This window comes from Rhinoraja longicauda, chromosome 1, assembly GCF_053455715.1.
Source record: "Rhinoraja longicauda isolate Sanriku21f chromosome 1, sRhiLon1.1, whole genome shotgun sequence".
In the NCBI taxonomy this organism is placed as follows: Eukaryota; Metazoa; Chordata; class Chondrichthyes; order Rajiformes; family Arhynchobatidae; genus Rhinoraja; species Rhinoraja longicauda.
In genome coordinates, this window is record NC_135953.1 from 107,230,779 (window position 1) to 107,254,673 (window position 23,895).

The following is a 23,895-nucleotide window of genomic DNA, read 5'->3' on the forward strand; positions in this document are numbered from 1 at the left end:
GGAAAAATGAGGGAAGAAGTTTAGACTTTATTGCCTTCCATCACAGCGAGGAATGCGGGGAATCCGCAGTGGTGGATGTTTATGTTATCTTTTATGTTATCAGTTGTGTGTCTTGTTGCTTTTTAAGTATGGCTGTATGGTGATTCGCATATCATGGTACCTTAATTGGTACATGTGACAATAAAAGAGCTTTGAAATCTTTGAATATCTATTTTTAATTGCCAGCTCATTCAGCTGAAATCAACAGGAGATCATTGATAGGTACATCCCAAATTATGCACACCAACAAAATGACATCTGCAATGACTGTTGTGAAATGTGTTAATGAAAATAACCAAATGAGTATTGTTGATCTTTGCCAAGATTGTTTTCTCCATTGGTAATCAATTTTCGAAAACTAATTGCCTCTTTTATCCGCTTCCCTTTTGTCCCCTTTTCATCTCTAGCCATTCACACTTACTTCACTCATCAACCAATCAAGCCTACCACATCTACCACTTGCGAGGCTCTGTCCTGCCCCCTCTCTTTACCAGCTTTCTCCCCTACTACAGTCAGTCTCAAGAAGGTTCCCAACCTGAAACATTGCCTGTCCATTCCTTCCACAGATGTTGCCTGACCTGCTGAGCTCCTACAGCACATGGTGTTTTATGAAACTACTAATGAATATCACAACATTTTGCAAATCCATAATTTCTCTAAATTCTGTTGTATAAATAACAATTTCTTAAACTGATTTTTGCTGACTCCATCAAATCAGTTAAAAAGTACCATGTTATATATTAAACCAGAGTATTAACAGATAATCTAAATATAACGATGAATATCTATAAATACATCATTCTTACTGAAGGTTAAATGCCTGTGAGTGTGGATTAGAAACTCTATAAAATAAGCAGAGTACTTCATCGTATTAGATTTTATTACCTAAACCATTAAAGTATGTGGTAATGTAGATAACTGGTATAGTACAAACTCTAGCTCAAGTCACTAATTTTCTATTAAGCTGTGAAATGGAGAAGCATGACCCACATGAGTTTGTGATGGAGATGTAGGGAATTATTCCTTGAATCAAGTATACATTGCCTCAGGCTTATTGACCAATGTTTCTTGCCTCAACATCTTATTTGACCGTGGGTTGAGCTACCAAATTAAGTGTGTCCATCTTCAAATCCACCCTCTTCTTACTACTGTGCCCTAACCCAACCAGATCCTAGCATCAATATTCCATCTGAGATCATCAACTGCTGAAATCCACCAGGGTGGCCTTATTTTCTGTGGACAAAACTATGGCAATGATTTCCTATTTCCATTAACCTAAATTCTGCCAAAAGTCAGCTGCCTGTTTCCATTCTAACTCCCACAAAATACCATTCCCCTCTCATCCCTCTGTTCATTGAAAAACTGTGCTATTGTGTATCGTGTAGCCTTTATTCATTCAAAAAGACAAAGTGCAGGAGCAGGTCAGACAGCATCTCGGGAGAACATATATAGGTGACGCATTGCGTCCCGACACATCTCAACCTGAAATGTCACCTATCCATGTTCTCCAGAGATGCTGCCTGACCTGTTGAGTTACTCCAGCACTTTGTGTCTCTTTGCGCATTAATCAGCATCTGCAGTTGCTTGTTTCAACCTTATTTACTCCATGTTGGTCGAGTCTAATGGCCCGTTTAGAGCAATCCAATATGGACTTGCCCACATTTCTGTCACTCCAGCTTTGGTGGTTGTGCATCTAGCTACCTTGATACTCAGTTCTGGAATACTTTCTTAGACCTATCGGAACTTCTACCATGCCCGTCCACTTCAAGTCACGATTATCAAGCTTCCAGCCATTCATCATAATAATCCTGTGTGTCAAACTTTGTGCGATAGTGTTATCATAATATTCCTGACGAGCATCTGCAAAGTTTATCAGGATACACAAATTTGGCCACAAAAGGCAGTCGAGGCCAATTCACTGGATGTTTTCAAAAGAGAGTTAGATATAACTCTTAGGGCTAAATGAATCAAGGGATATGGGGAGAAAAGCAGGAACAGGGTACTGATTTTGGATGATCAGCCATGATCATATTGAATGGTGGTGCTGGCTCAAAGGGCCCAATGGTCTACTCCTGCACCTATTTTCTATTTTTCTATGTATATTTTTGTGGTATGCTTTAGTTTGGTTTAGTTTAGTTTAAAGATGGAAACAGGCCCACCAAGTGCACACTGACGATTGATGGCCCATTCATACTAGTTCCATGTCATCCCTCATTCACCCACTCCCTACACACTAGGGACAATTCAGAGGCCAATTCACCAACAAACCTGCACGTCTTCGGGATGTGGGAGGAAACTGGAGCACCTTGAGGAAACCCAAGGGGGTCAGAGGGAAAACAAACAAACTCCACATAGATAGCACCTGTAGTAAGGATCTAACCTGGGTCACTGGCTGTGAGGCATCAGCTCCACCAGATGCACAACTGTAATTCTTTTAATCACTATAACTGTAGGTTTGAACAACTTTAGATATCATAATAAAACCTGCTCGAATTTGAAATTTGAAGGTGCTCCAGATGAAATTTATTTTAATTATAAAATCTTATCCAAGTGTTAATGTGTTGATTTGTACTTTGTTCTAGTGCTGGATCCAGCATGATGGTTTTAACTCTTCCCTTTTGTTCATGGTTCAGCTTTTTTAGCACAACATCTTTGTAGACAGGCTGGATAAAGATTAACAGCACTGTCCCATAATTTGATGAGACATTTAGGTTTCCATTTTCCAGGCAAATTATTTCACTCTGCATCCATTGCTTGTTAAGATATTTAAAATCAGCAAAGTACTGCAGGTCCTGGAAATCAGAAATAAAAGAAGATATTTTAAATGTTACATTTCTCAGTTTTAACTTTCACTTTTCATTGTTCTGAGCATGAGCATGGGAACTGGGTAAAAATGGAATCGAGCACGCCAGTCAGAGAAATTAAACTGGGTCAAGGGAAGCGCTTAGTAGAATGCCACAGGGATTAATGCAGGAGCCTGACTGTTTCTAATCTGTTGACTATACAGCCATGGCGATAAATTTTACTGTTGATGTATCTTTGGAAACCTGTTGAAAGCCAAGCTCATTTATGCAATGCACTTACCCTCCCTACATTATACATAATTCAGCCACATCTCTGTTGTACATGGAGCATCCATAAAGATGTGGATGTTCCCATTTTTTCCCCTTTTCTCTCTTCTGCAGTTAACTACTTGTTTTCTGTAATTGTAACCATGACAACATTGGCCCTGATTTCTCACCTTCCCAGTAGCGATGAAGGGTTCTTGACCCAAAACGATGACTATATTCTATTTCGGTTCTATTTCTTTCTATACTGATGCTGCGTCCCACATTTTCTGATTTTATTTTGCATTTATAGCATCTGCGTTTTTTTTTCTTACTTATTGTAGTTCCGCACCCAAAGGTGTACACACAAATGTTATCATATAAAATTTCATGCCAAGCCATACAATGGGATGCAGCCACCATTGGTGCATATATTGAAGATGGACCCAGATGCCTGAATTAAAGGAATGGAATGTTCAGCCACCATTTTTATAGGCAGATGGAGAAATGTGTGGGTTTTAGTTAATATCTGATTGGGCAACAAAACTTTATTTGGTTATTTTCAGGCTTCCAGGGCCATCTGTGATTTAGAATTTACCCAAGCTGAAAGAGCAAACAACCCAGTAAGATATGCAAACCCAATAGTTTACAGATGGGGTGGAACGGTGGTGCAGCGGTAGAGTTGCTGCCTTACAGCGCCAGAGTCCCTAGTTCAATCCTGGCTAAGGTGTTGTCTGCACAGAGCTTGTACATTCTCCCTGTGACCGGTGCTCCAGATTCCTCCCACATTCCAAAGATGTGCATGTTTGTAGGTTAATTGGACAATGTAAATCGTTGTTGGCGCAGACTCAGTGGGCCAAAGGGCCTGTTTCCACACTGTAGCTCTATACTAAACTAAACTAAAAAAAGTGTAACATGATTGGATTTCAAAGTAATGTGGATTCCGGGACTCTGCATGTGATTCATGTGTTCAACTTAATAAGCAGAATGTGCCCAGGCATTCAGCTCATTATAGGCGGAAAGGTAATGGGTTGGAGGTTTTGCAATGTCCTGTAGTTATATTAATGCTCTACTGCAGGTCACTTCGTTTAACAGGAGTTTATTAAGGAATTCTAAATCACGGCTCTTTAGTAGAAAAACAACTGAGTTCTAGGTGAATAAATGCATCTTTTGTTTCACTGTAAATAGAGTTGCATGTCCCTGAGGTTTTGTGCATTCAGTTTAGTTTGCGTGACTTTTTCATTCTTGGCCATGTGTGTGCTCACTAACGGATTCACATTTAGCAGTGGTTGGGTGACTTGGCAGATAAAGTGAACCAAGTGAATTGGATGAACGATTTGTTCTGGATGAGAGACGACCCACAAAATATCCTTGCTTGCAACATCACATGTACAACTGGACAATGTCCTCAATGCTATGTCAGTTTAGTTTATTGTCATGTGTACCGAGGTACAGTGAAAAGCTTTTGATGCGTGCTAACCATTGTATAAACAAGACATGATTACAATCGAGCCATTTACAGTGTATTGACTTTACCTTACACTAAACCTTATTCCCTTATCACGGAATAAGGTGTAGTGCAAGGTAAAGCCAATAAAGTCTGATCAAAGATAGTCTGAGGGTCACAGAATTTTCAGGTAAATGACTTCTACTGATTTACCCAGGTCCTCTCGGGCATCCTTTTCTTTCCACTCCCTCCTCACCCCCTCCCCCATCTTCCAGTTTCTTTCCCCTCCTCTTTCTGCCCATCACCCACCCCTCCCCTAATCATCCCCCTCTTTCCCATCTGCCCACCATCTTTCCCTCTGGTTCCACATTTCACTCCCCATCTTCCTATCTTATCAACTTCCATCATCTGCAGCCTTTATTTTCTCCACTTATCATCCCCGGCCATTGTGGCTGTCTCTATCCTTCTCTCCCCCGCTTGACTCATCTCCCAATTAAACCCTCCTTACTTGGATCCACCTATATCACTTGCCAGTTCTTGCCCCACTCCTCCCCCTCACCCTTTTCTACCAGCTATCTCTCCTCTACTCCAGTCTTGAAGAAGGGTCCTGACCCCAAAACATCGTCTGCCTATTTCCCTCCACAGATGCTGCCTGACGTGCTGAGTTCCTCCAGCTGTTTGCTTTTTAGATAATCTGCTAGTTTTCTTCATTCACTGAGCTAAATTCAAAAATATGGCAACATAAAACCTGGATAAAGAGGTTGGGTCAATGTTTTTCTAAATTGTTATCAGGATGTGGCAGCATGTTACCCTGAGGCCATTCCGAGTTAACCACACAAGGATTAGAATGAAGTAGCGAGTAGAGTAGAATGGGCTGGGGCAGGCAGGTATGTCTCCAAGGGACATGAATCATCTGGTTGGATTTTTATAAAAGTACAAATCGTCCTGCTGATTATCTGGCCCACCCCACATACATTAGTTCATTGGTTACTCACTGAATTATATCCGCTGATTACCCACTGTTGGTGATCACTGAGCTGTGTCGACTGGTATCAGCAACACAACTTGTCTTTTGGTTTTGCCGGTAATATAGGGAAATGTCCAAAGGAGCATCATAGCAAGAGTTTCAACAGTACCTATGCTGAGCCACATCAAGGAATGTATCAAAAATCAACCAAAAGCATGGTCATAGTCATTGAGAGTCAGTTTAGTTTAGTTCAGTTTAGTTTAGTGTCGCTTGTACTGAGGCACAGTGAAAAGCTTTTTGTTGTAGGCTGGGAAAGGTAGCAGACAGAGGGAAGGGCGAATCCACAGACGGATTTGAAAACAAGAATGAGAATTTATCATTGGTTTATCAGGAGCCAATATGGGCCAGGTTAATGGACATACAGTACTTGAGCAAGGTAGGACAGTCGTAGTTTTTCCTGATGAAAATAAAATACAGAAGGCAGACCAGGAGTGCATAGAGTAAACCAAAATATTCAATGAATGTTAAACACTGGTTTGTCACCAATCTACAGTACATTAGTTGGCTAGCAAGTCGTAGAGTAGTACAGCATGAAAACAGGCCCTTCAGCCCAACTTATCTATGCCGACCAAGAATCCCCATCTAAACTAGTCCCATTTGCCCTTATTTGGCCCTTTCCTATCCATGTACAAGTCAGTGTTTTTAAACGCTGTTTAGTACCTGCGTCAACTACCTCCTCTGGCAACACTTTCCATATACCTACCACCCTGAATGAAAACGTTGTGGGTCAGGTTCATTTTAAACCTTGTCCCTCTCACCTTAAAGACAAACCTCTTGTTTTTGATTTCCCTACACTGAGTAAAAGATCAGCCTTTTACCCTGAGAAAAGGCTTCCACCCTATCTCTTCCCATCATGAGTGTTGTACACTGCTTGTTCAATATATTGTACACACTGTGTAGGAAAGAACTGCAGATGCTGGTTTAAATCGAAGGTAGCCACAAAATGCTGGAGTAACTCAGGGGGACAGGCAGCATCACTGGAAAGAAGGAATGGGTGATGTTTCGGGCCGAGACACTTCTTCAGACTGACATCAGTCACCCATTCCTTCTCTCACCCATTCCTTCTCTCCAGGGGTGCTGCCTGTCCCGCTGAGTTACTCCAGCATTTTGTGTCTACATTGTACACACTGATTTCTCACTGAATGGTGTACAATGAACACTTACTGAAATGGGTACAATGGTTGGTTGCCCATTGAATAGTGCTCTCTTTTTAATTGTTCAGTCCTGTTGCAATGAGGCATATTTGTAATTTCAGAAAATGATTCACATTTCCACAATCTGGAAGAAAATATTGTAGAAATCATGCCTTGTTGTACTGCACATTTCAGATATTCAGAATACCGCTGACATAGTATGGAAACATCACAACATGCTGAAGCAATGGTAAATGCCAATAGGTTGGACCATGTTAGACTGAGCTAAAATCCTGCTCCCAACATTTAGTTAGCATAAAACAGAATACTGGTTTTAAAGGATGTGTTCTACAGTGCAGAAGAATCTTGAATATAATATATAACCTTCAATGTATCTTCAATATCATACAAAATCTGAAAGAAGGGTTTCAACTCATAACATAACCTATTCCTTTTCTCCAGGGATACTGCCTGGCCTGTTGAGTTACTCCAGCTTTTTGTGTCTATCTTCGGTGTAAACCAGCATCTGCAGTTCCTTCCTAAAACGGTGTTCCTTTTATCAGGATTGATTGAAATGATTAGAGCCTTTCAGTTCAGTCGGCCAGTCTTGTTACTCTAACTGTCTTAAATGCTTTTAGAAATATATTCACATGCCTACTATTTTATAATCACGTCTGAGCAAGCTAGCTCTCATTTGGACTGGCACTTCATGGGTAAATTGCCCAAACTAGTAGTTTGCCTCTTGGCTGCTATGGTAAACACACAGAACAACTGCACCCTTCCTGCCTGTGTAAGGAAGGAGGTTCCAAGTACTGAATTAGTGATGTTGAAATGATGTGGCAGCTGTCTCTGCTTTACACCAGTGCCTTGGCTCCCTGCTCAGTGGTTCCAGTGGATTATTTTAAGTTAACCTTCTCAGTGCACAACATTAAAAATAGGGGGAGCATTAGTGCAAAAAAAGCAGACTTCGGATTGGGGCCAAAAATGAGGTCATAAGGAATAGGAGTAGAATTAGGCCATTCGGCCCATCACGTCTACTCCTCCATTCAATCATGGCCGATCTATCTCTCCCTCCTAACCCCGTTCTCCTGCCTTCTCCTCATAAACTCTGACACCTGTACTAATCAAGAATCTATCTATCTCTGCTTTAACATACAGTGCATTCAGAAAGTATTCAGACCCCTTCACATTTCCACATTTTGTTATGTTACAGCCTTATTTTAAAATTGATTAAATTCATTTTTTTAAATCAGCAATCTACACACAATACCCCATAATAAAAAAGCAAAAACAGATATTTAGACATTTTTGTCAAGTAATTAAAAAGAAATAACTGAAATATCACATTTACATAAGTATTCAGACCCTTTGCTATGACACTCAAAATTGAGCTTCGGTTCATCCTGTTTCCATTGATTATCCTTGAGATGTTTCTGCAACTTGATTGGAGTCCACCAGTTGTAAATTAAATTGATTGGACATGATTTCGAAAGGCACACACCTGTCTATATAAGGTCCCACAGTTGACAGTGCATATCAGAGCAAAAACCAAGCCATGAAGACAAAGGAACTGGCCGTCGAACTCCGAGACAGGATTGTGTTGAGACACAGATCTGGGGAAGGATATAAAACAATTTTTGCAGCATTACAGGTCCCAAAGAGCACAGTGGCCTCCGTCATTCTTAAGTGGAAGAACTTTGGAACCACCAGGACTCTTCATAGAGCTGGCTGCCCGGCCAAACTGAGCAATCGGGGGAGAGGGGCCTTGGTCAGGCAGGTGACCAAGAACTCGATGGTCACTCTGACAGCACAAAAAACCACAAGTGGAGTAATTCAGTGGTCAGGCAGCATTTCTGGAGAATAGGGATAGGTATCGTTTTGGGTTGGGTCTAGGGTTGCCAACTGTCCCTTATTAGCCGGGACATCCCGTATTTTGGGCTAAATTGGTTTGTCCGGTACAGGACCACCCTTGTCCCATATTAGGCCCGGATATTGTAGGCCCGGACACTGTGGTGCTGGACAGTGTAGGTCTGGAGGCCGCTGTAGTGCCAGACAGTGTATGCTTGGGCGCCGCCTAACAGAGGTTGCATAGCAACCCGCCCCCCGGCCCGGGTGGCCACCATTGGTGGAGCGGGAGCATGTGGCCATTGGCTGGGTGAGGTCACCCTTTGTCCCTTATTTGAGAGTGAGGAAGTTGGCAACCCTAGTTGGGACCTTTCCTAGACTCTGTACGTACAAGCTAGTTATGCATCTGTGTTGCTGCACTTATTTGCCGATTGTTTCAGGAAAAAGTTTGGATGCAAAAATTGTTTCAGCCCTTCTACACATCTGACAAGAACTTACTTTGGATGTTACCCTCTTCATAAATTTAGCGACGGAACATTCTTAACAGAAGGGGATGCGTGGATCACTGTGAAATGTAACAGCTGACAAAACCAAATCGTTCAGCGATCCACAGGAGTCCAGATTCCCTGCAGACTTCTCCAATTCACTCATAATAAGAGGAAATTTGGCAAAAGTTCAGGGGCTTCCTTTACAATGGCTCTGTCACTCTGTTAATAAGAATGATTGACAATGCATTCAATAATAGAGGCTCCTGCAGAGACATTCAATTGACAGTTTTTATAAAGATCTCGTTAGCCATTGCTTTAATGAGAATGTAAATTCTACCACCTACATTTCTACCCAGTTGCATGCTGAGCAAGAAGAAATTTAAGAGATTTTGAATCAAAAGCCCTTCTAACTTGGTCCCAACTTCCAGCTTTCCCCAATAAATAGCTACATTTGCTTGACTGTGCAATTTTGGTGCTGTTTCCGGAGCCTAAGGATTTTATTTTTGCTGATGGAAGTGGAATTATTTAGCTTCTGTTCGAGTTCACCCCTAGATTGTATTGGTCTAGTTTAGTTTTAGTTCAGAGATACAGTGTGAAAACTGGCCCTTCAGCGCCGACCAGCGATCCCCATACACTAGCATTATCCAACACACAGAGGACAATTTACAATTTTTACTGAAGCCAATTAACCTACAAACCTGTATATTGTTGGAGTGTGGGAGAAAATCAGAGCACCCGGGGAACACCCACGCAGTCACAAGGAGAACGTACAAACTTCGTACAGGCAGCGCCCTTAGTCAGGATCGAACCCAGATTTATGTCGCTGTAAAGCAGAATTCTACCCCTGTGCCACCATGTCGCACAACCATCAACATTGTAGAGCATAGCAAATATATAGATCGCTGTGGAACCAGCACAATAAAGTGAGCTGGAGACACAAGAAACTGCAGATGCTGGAATCATGATTAAGAAAATAAAAGGAACTCAGTGAGTCAAGCAGCACCTGTGGCAGGAATAGACATGATGATTGGGGTCGAGACCCTTCTTCAGACTGACACAGCAGAGGGGAGAAAGCTGAAAAAGAGAGATGCGGGCGGAGCAAAGCCTGGTAAGTAATAGGTGGATACAGGAGAGGAGGAAAGATGTACAGATGGGTGGAGTGATAAAGACTGGAGGTGAAAAGGAGACAAAATATTGCAGGATTGGGAGAAGAGGAGTGAAAAGCCAGAGAGGGGGGATGTGTGCATTTTTACACTTTTATACCTTTTGCCCAATGGAAGAGGGGAGAAGAGGGAGTGGCCAGGGTGCGACTCGTCCTTGATTATGCTGCTGGCCTTGTTGAGGCAGCGTGAGGTACAAATTAAGTCAATAGAAGGGAGGTCGGTTTGTGTGATGGTCTGGGCAGCGTTCACAACGTTCTGCAATTTCTTGCAGTCTTGGATGGAGCTGTTCCCAAACCAAGCTGCGATGCATCCTGATAAAATGCTTTCTATGGCGCATCTGCAAAAGTTCATGAGAGTTATTGGGGTCATGCTGAACTTCCTAAGCCTTCTAAGGAAGGAGAGGCATTGGTGTGTTTTCTTGGCCGTTGTTTCAATATGGGTGGTCCAGGAGAAGTTGTTGGTGATATTTAGTCCACGGAATTTGAAGTTTTCAACCATCTCTACTTCGGCGCTGTCAATGCAAACTGGGATGTGTGCACCGCTTAGCTTCCTGAAGTTGATCACCCTCTCCTTTGTCTTGCTGGCATTGAGAGAAAGGTTGTTGTCTCGACACCAGGTCGCGAGGTTCTCAATCTCGTTCCTGTACTCCATCTCATCATTGTTTGACATCCAGCCCAAACGGGCGGTGTCATCTGCGAATTTGTAAATTGAATCAGATTTGTACATGGCTACACAGTCGCGGGTGTACAAGGAGTAAAAAAGGGCGCCGAGAAGGCATCGTTGTGGAGCACCAGTGTTGAGGATTATTGCAGAGGGTGATTTGTCCCCTCTCCTCACCGATTGGGGTCTGCTGATCAGGAGGTCAATGATCCAGTTGCAGAGACGAGTGCTGACTCCAAGTCCCGTGAGTTTGGACTCGGGGATGGGAGATGTGCACAGAGCAGGAGAAAGAAACGGTAACTAGGATGATGGGAGATGGTGGGAGAAATGTCTGTGCACTGGAAGGGGGGGGGGGGGGCTGAGGCAGAGGAAAGGGAGGGGTGTAATTTGAAATCAGAGAATCCAATGTTCAAACTGTTAGATTGTATGCTACAAAGTGGAATATGAGGTGCTGTTCTTCCAGTTTGAATGTGGTCTCAATCTCACAATGGAAGAGGCCAAGGACAAGAAGGACGGTATGGGAATATGGGAGAGGGTAAAAATGGTGAGTGACCGGGAGTTCCAGCAGGCCCAGGCAGACTGGGAGCTTCAGCAAAATGGTCACCTAGTCTATGGTTGATTCCTTTGATGTAAAAAGATGTCACATCAGGAGCACCAAATGCAATAGATGAGGTTGGAAGAGGTGTACGTGAACCTCTATCTCACCTGGAAGTGATGCTAGGGTCAGTGAATTGAAGTAATAAAGGAGAAATCGGGTCAGGTATTACATCTCCTGCGGTTGAAGGTGAAAATACCTGGGGAGGTGGCAAGTTGGGTGGGAAGGGAGGAGTGAACCAAAGAGTTGGAGAGAGATGGGTTTCTGTGGAAAGCAGAAAGAGGTGGAAGATGTGACTGTTGGTGGGATGATGTTGAAGGTGGAGGAAATGTCGGAGAATGATGTGTTGGATGCGGAGGCAGATGGAGTGAAAGGTGAGGACCAGAGCAACTCAATCCATCTGTGGGAGGTGGAGGGGAGAGGGAGCAAATGCAGAACTACAGGACACAGAGGAAGCACTGGTGAATGCTTCATCCACATCAGCGGGGGGGGGGGGGGGGGGGGGGGGGTGGTGGAGGTGTGACGTTTTACTGAGGAAAAATAACATCTTGGATGTACCTGAGCATAAAGCATCTTGGGAGCAGATACAGCAGAGACAAGTGATGGCATCCTTGCAAGAAACGGTGTGGGAGGAAGTGTGGTCAAAGTAGCTGTCAGAGTCAATACGTTTGTAGTAGACGTCAGTCGATGGTCTGTCTCCTGCGATGAAGACAGAGATCAAGAAAGGGGAGAGAGGTGTCAGGGATAGAACAAGTGAATTTGAAGGCAGGATCTTGAGCTGGGTCTTGGACGGATCAAAGGCAGAGAATTCCCAGCAGAGGGAGCCCTGCTCTTGGCCCTATGTCCCATTGACTCTGAAGCCCTGGAGAACGACCCCCTTTGTTTGCTCCTCCCTGCAGCTCTCATCTGTTTTAACACACAGCACAGCACAGCACAGGCCTGTTTCCCAACCCTTCTGCTGCACTCCTCTCAAATGTTTAACTGCATTTGTGGAAACAGCTGCAAGCAAAGGTTGTCCCATTTCCAACACTGTGCAATGTTTGTGATCGAAACAGCCTTAGCCTTATCCTAAGAGACAAACTCTAGATTATGTTGGAGGTCAGTTCATAGCATTGGCTTGTTGTGACTACATGGATGCTTTGTTGGTGATCAGACACACCACCTATTTTTATTCATTCGCTGGCAGTGTCAGCATTTGCTGTCCATCCTTAACTGCACTGAAGGGAGGCATTCTAAAGTCTATAATATTGGTGAATCTGTAGTTACATATGGGTAAAAATTACAGATTATTATCAATGAATTAAACAGTTTTAACAACATTGCAATAGTGTCATGGCTACTCCACTGAGACCGCTTAAAACAAATACTTGAATTTAAATGTCCCAGCAGCTGTGAAGGGATTGGAGCTGAGAACTCCGGTTACCAGACCATTTACTTAACCATGAAGTTACCGTACCTGTTATTTGACAATCTTGTCTCTTATTACAGAATTGTTTATTTACCCTGATGAAACATGCATTCCTAAGTTTGTTCTGATTCTTCTACTTTCCCTTAGCAGTGCAAAGTTGACTTTAAACCACACTCACAAAAAAAGGGTTGTCAACCTTTCCATAGTGATAACACTGGCTGCCTATAACACATTAAATTGCTATTTAACACAACAAGTTATGTTTGTAAAGTTGCAGTTCACAGCCATGATGCAGGGCGATTCATTGGTTTTTATGGGTTTCTGCCTCGATTCACCCAAGTTAAAAGTTGTTTCAGGAACAAGGATTCAAACATGAGCAACACTCAAACGACACATTAAAGAAAACAAATCTCATTTTTAAATAAGGTATATTGAGTCAACATGAAACTAATGATGATGTGAATGCATCTAATCAAGCAATATGCATTTGCATACACAAATTGACTGACCTTTTTCTTGCATAAAGGGTTAAGTCAAGTTGAGTTTATTGGAGAAATAGGAACAGCAGATGCTGGTTTACAAAAAGTGCTGGAGCAACTCAGTAGGTGAGACAGCATCTCTGGAGCCTGTGGATAGGTGATGTTTTAGATTGGGGGTCCTTCTTCAGACTGATTGTGGTGGGGTGGGGGAGAATGCTGTAAGTGAGGTGGGGCAAAACAAATCCTGGTGAGTGATAGGTGGTTACAGGTGAGAGGGGGTTGATGGGCAAATGGTTGGACAAAAGCTAGAGATAAAAAGACAAAAGGTTTTAGAAAAGATCGAAGAAGTGTGAAATGTGCAGCTAGAGAAAAGATTTTAGGTGGAAGGGGACGGGTTGGAGAGAAATTGGTTTGTATCCAGGTGGAGAATTCAGTGTTCATACCATTGGGATGTAAACTACTCAAGCGGAATATGAGGTGTTGTTTTTTTCTTGTGGCCTCACTCTGGCAATGGAAGAGGGCCAGGACAGAAAGGTCAGTGTGGAAGGAATGGGAAGGGGAGTTAAAATGGTCAGCAACCAAGAAATCCAACAGGCCTTGGTGGACTGGGAGCTTCAGCAACCAATCACTGCTTCTACGCTCGGTATATTTTCTTGGATTATTGTCATATGTGCACATAGGGTGAGGTACAGATAATTTCTAAATTATCACAGGCACATACATTCAGACAACACAAAAAACAAAGGTTATACAGACATGATATACAAATTACACAAGACAGTGAAAAGGAAAAAAAACTGAGACAAGTTAGAAGATCATAAACAAAAATAGAAACAAGTCCATGGTTATTCAAGAGGTGGTCCATAATGTTCCGTTACTGGGGTAGAATTAGGCTTTTGCAGGTTGGTCAAGAATCTTATGATTGTAGGAAAGCAGCTATTGCTGAACCTGATAGGGTGAGACTTCAGGCCTCTCTACTTTCTGGCTGATGGCAGCAGTGAGAAGAGATAGGGACTGGACAGTGGGGATGCTTGATGATAGGTGTCACCCAGGACAAGTCGTCTGAGATGTTAACACCCAGGTATTGGAAGCTACAAACTCCCTCCACTGCTGACACACCAATGAGGTTTGGCACGTGGTCTCCCAGCTTCCCCTGTTAGATCAGAAAGTAGGAATGGAACAAGACCATGTCCGAGCACATGGTGAGTTTAGCTTGAAACAGATGCTGATGTCTCTTCCTTTTCCTGATGTTGTTATCCAGTCCACACGGTGGATGGAGAAACCTTTGGGCTGGAACGCCACATGCAGTGAGATGGGGGTGAACCATGTCTCGGTGAAACTCCATGTCTCACTCTTCCATCTTATTCTCCAGTGATATACATTGGCCAACTGCAGTATAGTAGTCTTGGTAGGGGAGGTGGCATTCCCTGATGCTTCAGTCTTACCTGAAGGCCTCCCTGGTGACCATGTTTCCCAGCATAATGTAGGCCTCCCCAATTCTCCAAGTATTGTGCTTGCATTGCAAGGGGTTAGGTCTATCAAATCTAACAGACAATCATAAGTTCACTCATGAAAAAGCCCATTGCTTGCTACTGTAGTTCTGGCTGCAGATTTCAGCTTTAAAAGGTCAAAACATGAGTTTACAAGTATTCTCCTAGATGCTGTCTGCAATATATCACCTTTCTCTGTTGCCATTTTGTAAAAATTAAAATTGAATCAAGGAACACACAGTGGGGCAGCTGGTAGAGCTGCTGCCTCAACAAACCAGTGACCTGGGTTTGATCCAGACTTTGTGCGCTGTCTGTGAAGTTTGCACATTCTCCCTGTGAGCATGTGGGTTTTCTCCGAGTGCTCTGATTTCCTCTGATAATTGGCCTCTGTAAATTGCACCATGTGTGGGCAATGGATGTGAAAGTGGGATAACATAAAACTAACGTGAACAGGTGATCGGTTGGTTGGCGTGGTCTCGGTGGGCCAAAGGGCCTGTTTCCATGCTGTATCTCTAAACTAAACTAAATGATTTTGTTGTTAATTAAAGTGTGGTACATTGCTTTGTGGAATTCACAGATGATCTTAGTTGCTCCCCATACAATCTATCAACAGCAATCCAGTCATCGAGGAAAATACTAGATGGGAGGGACAGTAATTATAATCAGTGTCTGCACGCAATACTTGTCTTCCTCATGGGGCAATTACATCTGGTAGTTTCCACAGAAAATGTGTACATATTCTGCTTTTGCTTCTGAAAAATAAATGTCCCTATTTTGCTCTCTCCCAGCGCCTGTAATCATCCTCTCCCCGAAGTCAGTCCTGAACGTGACTGGTGCCCAAGTGTACTTGGCCTGCGAAGTGAAAGCTGTTCCAACTCCCATTGTCACCTGGAGGAAGGTAAGACTCTAGCCAGCTGTATCGGTTTCTTAGGGAAGTTTGGACATTTGAAAAAAGCAAACGATAATGATAGTTCACAAAGGTAACAATTTTCAGAATTGTTACGCAGCAAAAAACTCTCCGTGGAACTTTTTAGACCCATATTAACTGTTTTATATTTTCGATTCTATAAAACCTAAATTATCAACACGACAGCAAAATCTGTACTCCACTTGCCTTCTGATTAAAGAGCACTGACATGGATAGGAACATTTTGATGTCAAAGCGCACTCCTTGAGCAACCCTTTCTGTAGACTGGCAAGTCTACGAGATCTAGAAGCAATCAATTCACACTAGTAGACACAGAGAAACATTCAGTAGACAACAGGGCAGTACAGCAGAGCAGCTGGTAGAGCCGCTGCCTCGTGGCGCTGGAGACCCAGGTTCGATCCCGACCTTAAGTGCTGTCTGTGTGTGGAGTTTGCGCATTCTCCCTGTGACCAAGTGGGTTTCCTCCAAATGCTCCGGTTTCTTCCCACATCCCAAAGACAAGCGGGTTTGTAAGTTAATTGGCCTCTGTAAATTGCCCCTTAGTGGGGAGGAGGTAGAAGAGAAAGTGGGATAATATTGAATTCATGTTAATGGGATATCAAGGGTTGGCATGGACTCAGTGGGACTCATTTTCCATACTGTCTCTCTAAACTAAACTAAATATTCAGCAACTAAATAGTAAGTAATGATGATCTCTTTAAAGAGCATAGGTAGTGGTGTGGAGGAAAGGGTTTCTTCTCTGATGCAGGATGCTTCATCTGTATTAATGTCATACACATGCAAGTAGCTGCATTGCTGAATTCCAATTTGCTAGCACTGATCCTCAGATGTTTCCTCAGCATTTTTCCATCAGACTCTTCCAAAATGGGATCTGGCATGATTCATTCTGCGCATGTGCAGGTGCATATTGTATGCCATCGTGTATTTATAAAACAAAACAACCTAACAATTTATCTTTATCCTCAAAAGAAAGTTCTTTAGTCTCAATCCTCAAGGGTGTCAGGGATTATGGGGAGAAGGCTTGAGAATGGGGTTGAGAGGAAAGATAGATCAGCCCTGATTGAATGGCAGAGTAGACTTGATACGCCAAATGACCTAATTCTACTCCATTTTGCTGCTGTAACACTGTAAATTTCCCCGGTGTGGGACGAATAAAGGAATATATATATAACTTAAGAACATGAGTATAGTAAAAGTGTACACTATCTGCTGTACATTGTATGTCAAAAGTACGTAAGAGGCAGAATCAGAATAGTTTATTTCATATACACCAAGGTGCAATGAAATTCCATGCTCGCATGAAGTTCATAGAGTAAACAATATACGATAATGGTAGATATAACAATAAATACAGCGTATTAACAAGGGGAAACAAAGAGAAGAAAATGCCATGCAGCCCTTTCCACAGGCAGGAAATGCAGTAATATCAGGGAATAGTTCCCAAAATATATTGAGGAATCAAGGACTAAAGTCCTTGGTGAATCAAAGACAAGGAATAGTCCTTGTTTTGCTAATAGATTGTTATTATCATTAGTTATTGCATCATGATAGTCAAACTCAAAATATAGGCAAGAAGATAACTGTTGGCAGTGACAATGCGTTTCCTGTAACCAGATCCAAAATAAATGCATGTTGTTAGTTGTAAATTATAATTTCATTCTTATTTTAATATGAAATGCATTGCCTAGTGTGAACTGTTGCCATATATATAGACTGGTGTATACCCTTCTGTTGGTTTATTACTGTACTTCACCATTATATTGGTCTGTATAATATTAGTATTTATTATTTTGTTTATTGCTTCTTACCAATTCAGTTAATGTTCATCCAGTTAATATTTACACCTTGGCTGTGAGCAGGTCACAGAGTCACCCAAGGGAGTAAAGCTTTTGGACGAGTTGCCTGGAGATCGGGTGAATGTTGCAGTTCAGGTTCGTGGTGGACCATCCAAACATGAAAGCACTGGATGGGTTCTGGTAAGTCATGAGTTTGACACATGTAGAGGTTAGATGCCACAATGGGGGGCACACTCACACACACAGGCAATTGTAACAAATGCGTTTTTGCTCACAAACAGGTTATAGTAGAACACGTGAAAGTGCATCAGGCACTAATGCATGGCAGAATTCCCCACAGGACACAACAGTATCCTCAAGAGGAAGACAAATCAACGGAAGCATGGACTGGAGCACACTAGCAGTTGTACTGTTCCTGCAGTCTAGGAGGACTGCATTAATCTCTATTTCTGAGAGAAAGTCCCGCGTTTTATCTCAAGTATTTTATGCAGATTGTTTAGAAATTGAATGATTTTTAAGTTATTAATTGAAGGATTAGGGAATCAAAGGGAAAGCAAAGTGCACTCTCAAATCCTAGCTTTCCCTTCCTGCTTCAATATTGGCTAGATCTCTTCAAACTGGGGAAATTTATCTTCCATACATTAACATTTAATCAGAAAAGGAGGGATCTGAGGCATTTATCAAAATAGGCCATTTAAGGTATAATTTATTTGGTAAAATTAGTTGTATTTGAGATCCAGCCATTCGGTTTATCTTTAAACTTGGTTTCTTTGTTAATATTAGTAGTATCATTTTTAATGAAAAATATCCAGTATTTCCGCTCATAAATGTCATGGTTTCATTCATGTGTAGACTTTACACAGTGTTCATATTGAATTGACTGTTACCCATTGAGAAGTTCCTGCATGTTTACAGTTCTATATCCAATCATTGTTGATTCTACATATTATATTTGTAACTTAAATACTTTTATCTCTAAATTCCTCCCTATAATTTAGATAAATCCACTGACAAAGAAAGATGAAGGTGTTTATCAATGTCATGCCAGCAATATCCTTGGAGAGGCTCAGATCGAAGGCACAATCGAGGTCACGGAGAAGCTCATGGTGACTGAAGGTGCGGTTAATATTTGGGAATATAATATCTGAGCAACAACCTTGTGAGATATGTTCATTGGATCTGCAGGAAAGTAATGGGGTATGATTCACCCAGAATTTCATAAGAGCAGAATATTTCAATTAAAACATTCAGAGATGGAGTTAACACCAATCAGCTGCATTATTAAAGATGGACTGTATTATTTTTGATACTGTATATACTTATTGCACTGTATGATTGTTTGTATGAATGCCTCTAGATCATGGAGTCAGGAGGATGGGATGTGGAGTCAAGAAGGCATGTTATTGAGGGTTCTTCTTACATTGTATAGACTGGGATTGATGGGTTTTCCTGGCTTAATTGAAGGTCTATGCATTAAGTTTAGCATACACACAAGTAGACCGTAGTCTTACTCTGGAAATAGTTACGTTCTACCATCAGTATAATAAAATTGATGATAGGTCTGAATTTGTACAATGGTGACACATTTTAAATACCATTTGCAGTATGTTGTGATATTCTGTACGGGATTTCACAGAAGATCCCTATATGACAGCAGTAAAATGCAAACCTTTTTTTGGCATTGGCCCAAACCAACAGTAATTCTTTTCTTTGGTCCACAAATTCACTTGGACTCTCTGACACCTCTCCCCCTTTCTTGTTCTCACTGTCTCCATCACAGGGGACAGACAATCGACTGACATCTACGGCAAACCTACCAACTCAGTTATCTAGACCACACTTCCTCCCACTCTGCCTCTTACAAATTCACTATCCCCTACTCTCAATTTCTCAGACTCCGCCGCATCTGCTCCCAAGATGAAGCTTTCAATTCCAGGAGATCCAAGGTGTCCTCTTTCTTTAATAAACATAGTTTCCCTCCTGCTGTCATAGATGGATCGCTCACCCGTGTCCCCTCTGTATCCTGTAGTTTTGTTCTTGCTCTCCCTCCCACAGATGGTACAAGGATAGTCCACTCCACCAGCCTCCACGTTCAAATCCTCCGACATTTCTGTCACCTCCAACATGTTCTCCAGAGATGCTGCCTGACCGACTGAATTACTCCAGCTCTTTGTGTCCAGTATCTACAGTTCCTTATTTCTACCAGTAAGGTTATGAGGTCCCCATTGAATCAGATACCTCATATAATCTAGAAACTGCCTTAATTTTTAAAGTTATGATTTCCAATGTGTAATAACATGTTTGGTTTGTTTTTTCCCTCCAGGTTTCTCACATTAATCCTTTGCAACTATTGTTTCTCTCTTACTTCCCTCTCCTTTGCCATTGCTAAACTTGAAGATTTTCTCCCTGGAGCTATTTTTCTCTCTCTCTCTCTAGTTTCCTTCTTTTTATCTACTTTTGTTTCTCCAACTTTCATCCCATATGCCTGTATTTCTGGCGCAGAAGTCCAAGATTGGTTGCAGGAAATACAATAGAATAATAGAAATATGCATCACAGAAATGGACTCCTCAATAGAGTTCAGTGTTTTATTGTCATATGTCCTGAATTTTTATTTACAGGATCAAAGTCCAAACTTCTATAACGTCCATAATCCAACCAATTATATATTTTAAAGTTGATCATGTCCTGTGGGATAGTGCACCTTCTATGGTGAAAGATAGGGAAGTAATAAATCAAAATATAATTTTTCAGTCTCTCATGAAGCCAGAAAGCAAGGAGATTGAAATATGAGGTTTCTGGCGAAATAACATTACAAAGCATTTCTACTTCCAAAGGACCAAAATCATTTAGCTCTTGGCAAAAAAAGAGACCTTGAAAGCAATACTGTACTGAATTTTATATCTTCAACATTTTCTGGGAATTTTATTTTCCTGCCTGTTTCTTTAGAATACAATTTAATTGGCGATATGTAATTTCTTTCAGATAAGAAGGAAGAGGAGCTTCAAAAGAAAGAAGATTAAATCATGGACAACTCCATACCGATACTTTAGTGTTTTCAGAGTTAGACAAAGTTGAAACTCATCAAACTGAATTGAAAATTATGTATTTTGTACCATTTTCTTCTACTTTTGTAAAGTTTTTATGATGATGTTAGTAGGTCCAGGATAAAATGACTGCCATTTGCGTAACCTGCACAGCATGTGATTGAAAATGTCCGAGGTATTTGTAGAGAGGAGACGGTTGGGGCTGCAAATGCTTGAAGCTCATGGTGACTGTATGAACTGTGCAGACGGAGTGCTCTGCCGTAGCACCATAACAAGCATCATTCTTGCTACTTAATCTTAAAGTTTTAATCTTTCCTCAAAGCTCCTGGTACAATATTTAACTATTAAACTCTATATTAGTTGTGTTGTCTTCAGTGCTAATAAATGAGTAGTCATTGAATAGATTTCTCTACAAATTGTGCTTTTATACTTTTTCAACTTCAACTTTATCTAACAGATCTGGTGGAACTTGTGCAGCTACCAGATTTCCACACGTAATTTTATCAGCAACCATTTTTCTGAATCTCTGGGCATTGCACAGCTCTGTTCATTGCTGGTGTAACTAATATAGAATGGAGGTTTCCAAAATGTAACAGCTGTGGTGTATTCTTTCACAGGGTGTTTTAATAAAGATCATTGTTACCCTTCAGAATAATTTTCCTATATTTAAAATCTTATTTTTCAAGTACATTTGGCTCCCATCCTCTCACCCTTGCTTAGTAGATCAATTTGAGGAAGAAATGGAAAGAAATCTTAGTGCTTTGCTGGTTTGGCTATTATCAATTCAGCATGTTTAGCCAAAAACTTTTTCTCTAGTGTGGTTATATTTCATTGCAAAAGGAGCTTACTGTAAGATATGGTCTTCACAGAATTTGGAAAGAGAAGTTGTGGATGGGAGTAACAAGAGACTGCAGATGTTGGAACCTGGAGTAAAAAGCAAACCACTGGTGTGACTACTTTATGGAAGGACCATTCAAAAGCCTGGTAACAGAGAGGAAAAGCTGTTCCTAAGTCTGGTGGTACACACATCCAAGCTTCTATTTTCTGCCTGATGAGAATGGGGAGAAGTAGGAATGATTGAGGTGAGACAAGTCTTAGCTGCTTTTCCGAGGCAACGTGAAGTCTAGATGACGTCAATGGTGGGATGCCTGGTCTGTGTGATGGACTGGGCTACATCACCTCTACAATTCCTTGCAGTTTTGGGCAGAGCTGACCCTAATGGCTGCTGTGGGGATGGGTCCTGTGTTCAACTCAACATTAGGAAATGCCCAATTTGTTTTTCACTCACCATTCATGGTCTAATCTACTCTGGCGCTGTTTCAAACCTTTGTAGGCCATTAAAGCTAGGTATAGGTCTCACTCAGAAATACAGCACAATGTGCCAAAAAGGGTGAAAATCAATTTCTAGCTTCTCGTCTTTTAAAAAGCAGATTACAATGGCATTTTAATCTCATGGGGCCTCTTTTGATTTGTACACTCCCAATTTCTCTATGTTTCCAAAGTACATTTTAACAATACCCCCATGGTATTTAAATTGGGCCAGACAAGGTAGAGCAGGAATGTAACAAAAGGTAACCAGAGTGTCTTGAAAGCTGATCTCCCCAGAAATCAGACAAACCAAAAACATATCCAACATTAAGCCTGGGTTATGAATGTACCAAGAAATAATCAAACATACAGAAAATCCTCAAAATGCTACATCATTAGAGGAATAAAGAATAACAACAGACTTTGTTTCAAGCTTTAGATAACTAATAAGTGCGATAAATATAACAAATAGTTGGGGCAATAAAACATGAAGGATCGATTTTCCTATGACACAACTGAAAAGATTCAATCGCGATGTACATTGCAGAGGAAATGGAGGAAATTATTTACCTAGTTTCGTTTAGAGATACAGTGTGAAAACAGGCCCTTTGGCCCACTGAGTCCACGCCGACCAGTGATCATCCTGTTCATTAGCACCATCCTACACACTAGGGACAATTTACAATTTAAAGGCTAATTAATTGCTCTAATAATCAGTCTGAAGAAGGGTCTCGACCTGAAACGTCACCCATTCCTTCTCTCCTGAGATGCTGCCTGACCTCCTGAGTTACTCCAGCATTTTGTGAATAAATACCTTCGATTTGTACCAGCATCTGCAGTTATTTTCTTACACTTTAATCTACAAACCTATACGTCTTTGGAATATGAGAGGAAAATGGAGCACATTGAGAAAACCCACATGGTCACAGGGAGAACGTACAAACTCCAAACAGACAGCACCTGTAGTCAAGGTCGAACCAGGGTCTCTGGCGCTGTAAGGCAGCAACTCTACTGCTGGGCCATTGTACCGCATGGATCAATAATTTCCTGGGGAATACAAGAGGAATAGTGAAGGAAACCAGAACCTCTTGAATCAACTACCCTCACTTGCCTGTTAGATCTCCAATGGGCAAGAAGGAGACCCATTAGGAGGAGTCTATATTTCTGGTTACCAAATTCAATAGGAACAGATGATCTGAAAGCCCAAAAGAAATTAAGCCCAAAGAAAGTAAAATAAACATTTTAAAACAAGGTTGGGGTCAACAGACAACAGTCTGACTAAACTGTCCAAACTCTGCCTGGGTAGTTTGTTTGAAGAGTCCTTTCCCTGCTATCCTTCTTTACTATTATACTGTAAACATGAGCAATTGAAGGTACTGGTTTACCAAAACAGACACAAAGAACTGGTGTAACTCAGCGGGTTAGGCAGCATCTCTAGGGAACATGGAAAGGCAACATTGCGAGTCTGAAGAAAGGTCCTGACCTGAAACGTCACCTATCTATATTCTCCATAGATGCTGCCTGACCTGCTGAGTTACTCCAGCACTTTGTGTTGTTTTTACTATTCTACTGGTTTGCTATTAACATTTACTACATTCCATTCAGTATTTCTATCATTTGTCAAACATTTATGGAAAATATCTTTTTTTAATAAATTGAAGCAACAGTAGTTTCTAGTGTCACACTTCTCCAAGTTTTCCATTGATACCTTTGCACTCTTAAAGTTATATCACTGCAGGAATGAAGGCATGCACTCTTCCCTTGGAGTCCTTCTTTAACTGCCTTCTTTCCCGGATTCCTACATTCTATTTTTCATTTCTTTCTGGTTCTCAGAAGAACAGACCCGAAAAGAGAGCAACATAGGGAGACACAAGAGATTGCAGCTGCTGGAATCTGGAACAGCAAACAATCTGCCGGAGGAACTCAGTGGGTTGAGCAACATATGTTTGGGGGGAAAGAATTTTCAACGTTTTGTTCCATGCAGGTTTTTGACCCAA

The 23,895-nt window shown here is 41.5% G+C and overlaps 1 protein-coding gene across 1 annotated transcript in view; it reads left to right on the forward strand.

The window, feature by feature from the left end:
- LOC144596023 (insulin-like growth factor-binding protein-like 1) overlaps positions 1-21,235 on the forward strand; it is a 33,054-nt gene extending 11,819 nt beyond the window's left edge. Inside the window, 4 exon segments of the mRNA XM_078404097.1 lie at positions 15,610-15,719; positions 17,609-17,725; positions 18,544-18,661; positions 20,529-21,235. Coding sequence (XP_078260223.1) covers positions 15,610-15,719; positions 17,609-17,725; positions 18,544-18,661; positions 20,529-20,566 — 383 coding nt within the window. The 3' untranslated portion in view covers positions 20,567-21,235.
- Positions 21,236-23,895: the final 2,660 nt, after the last annotated feature.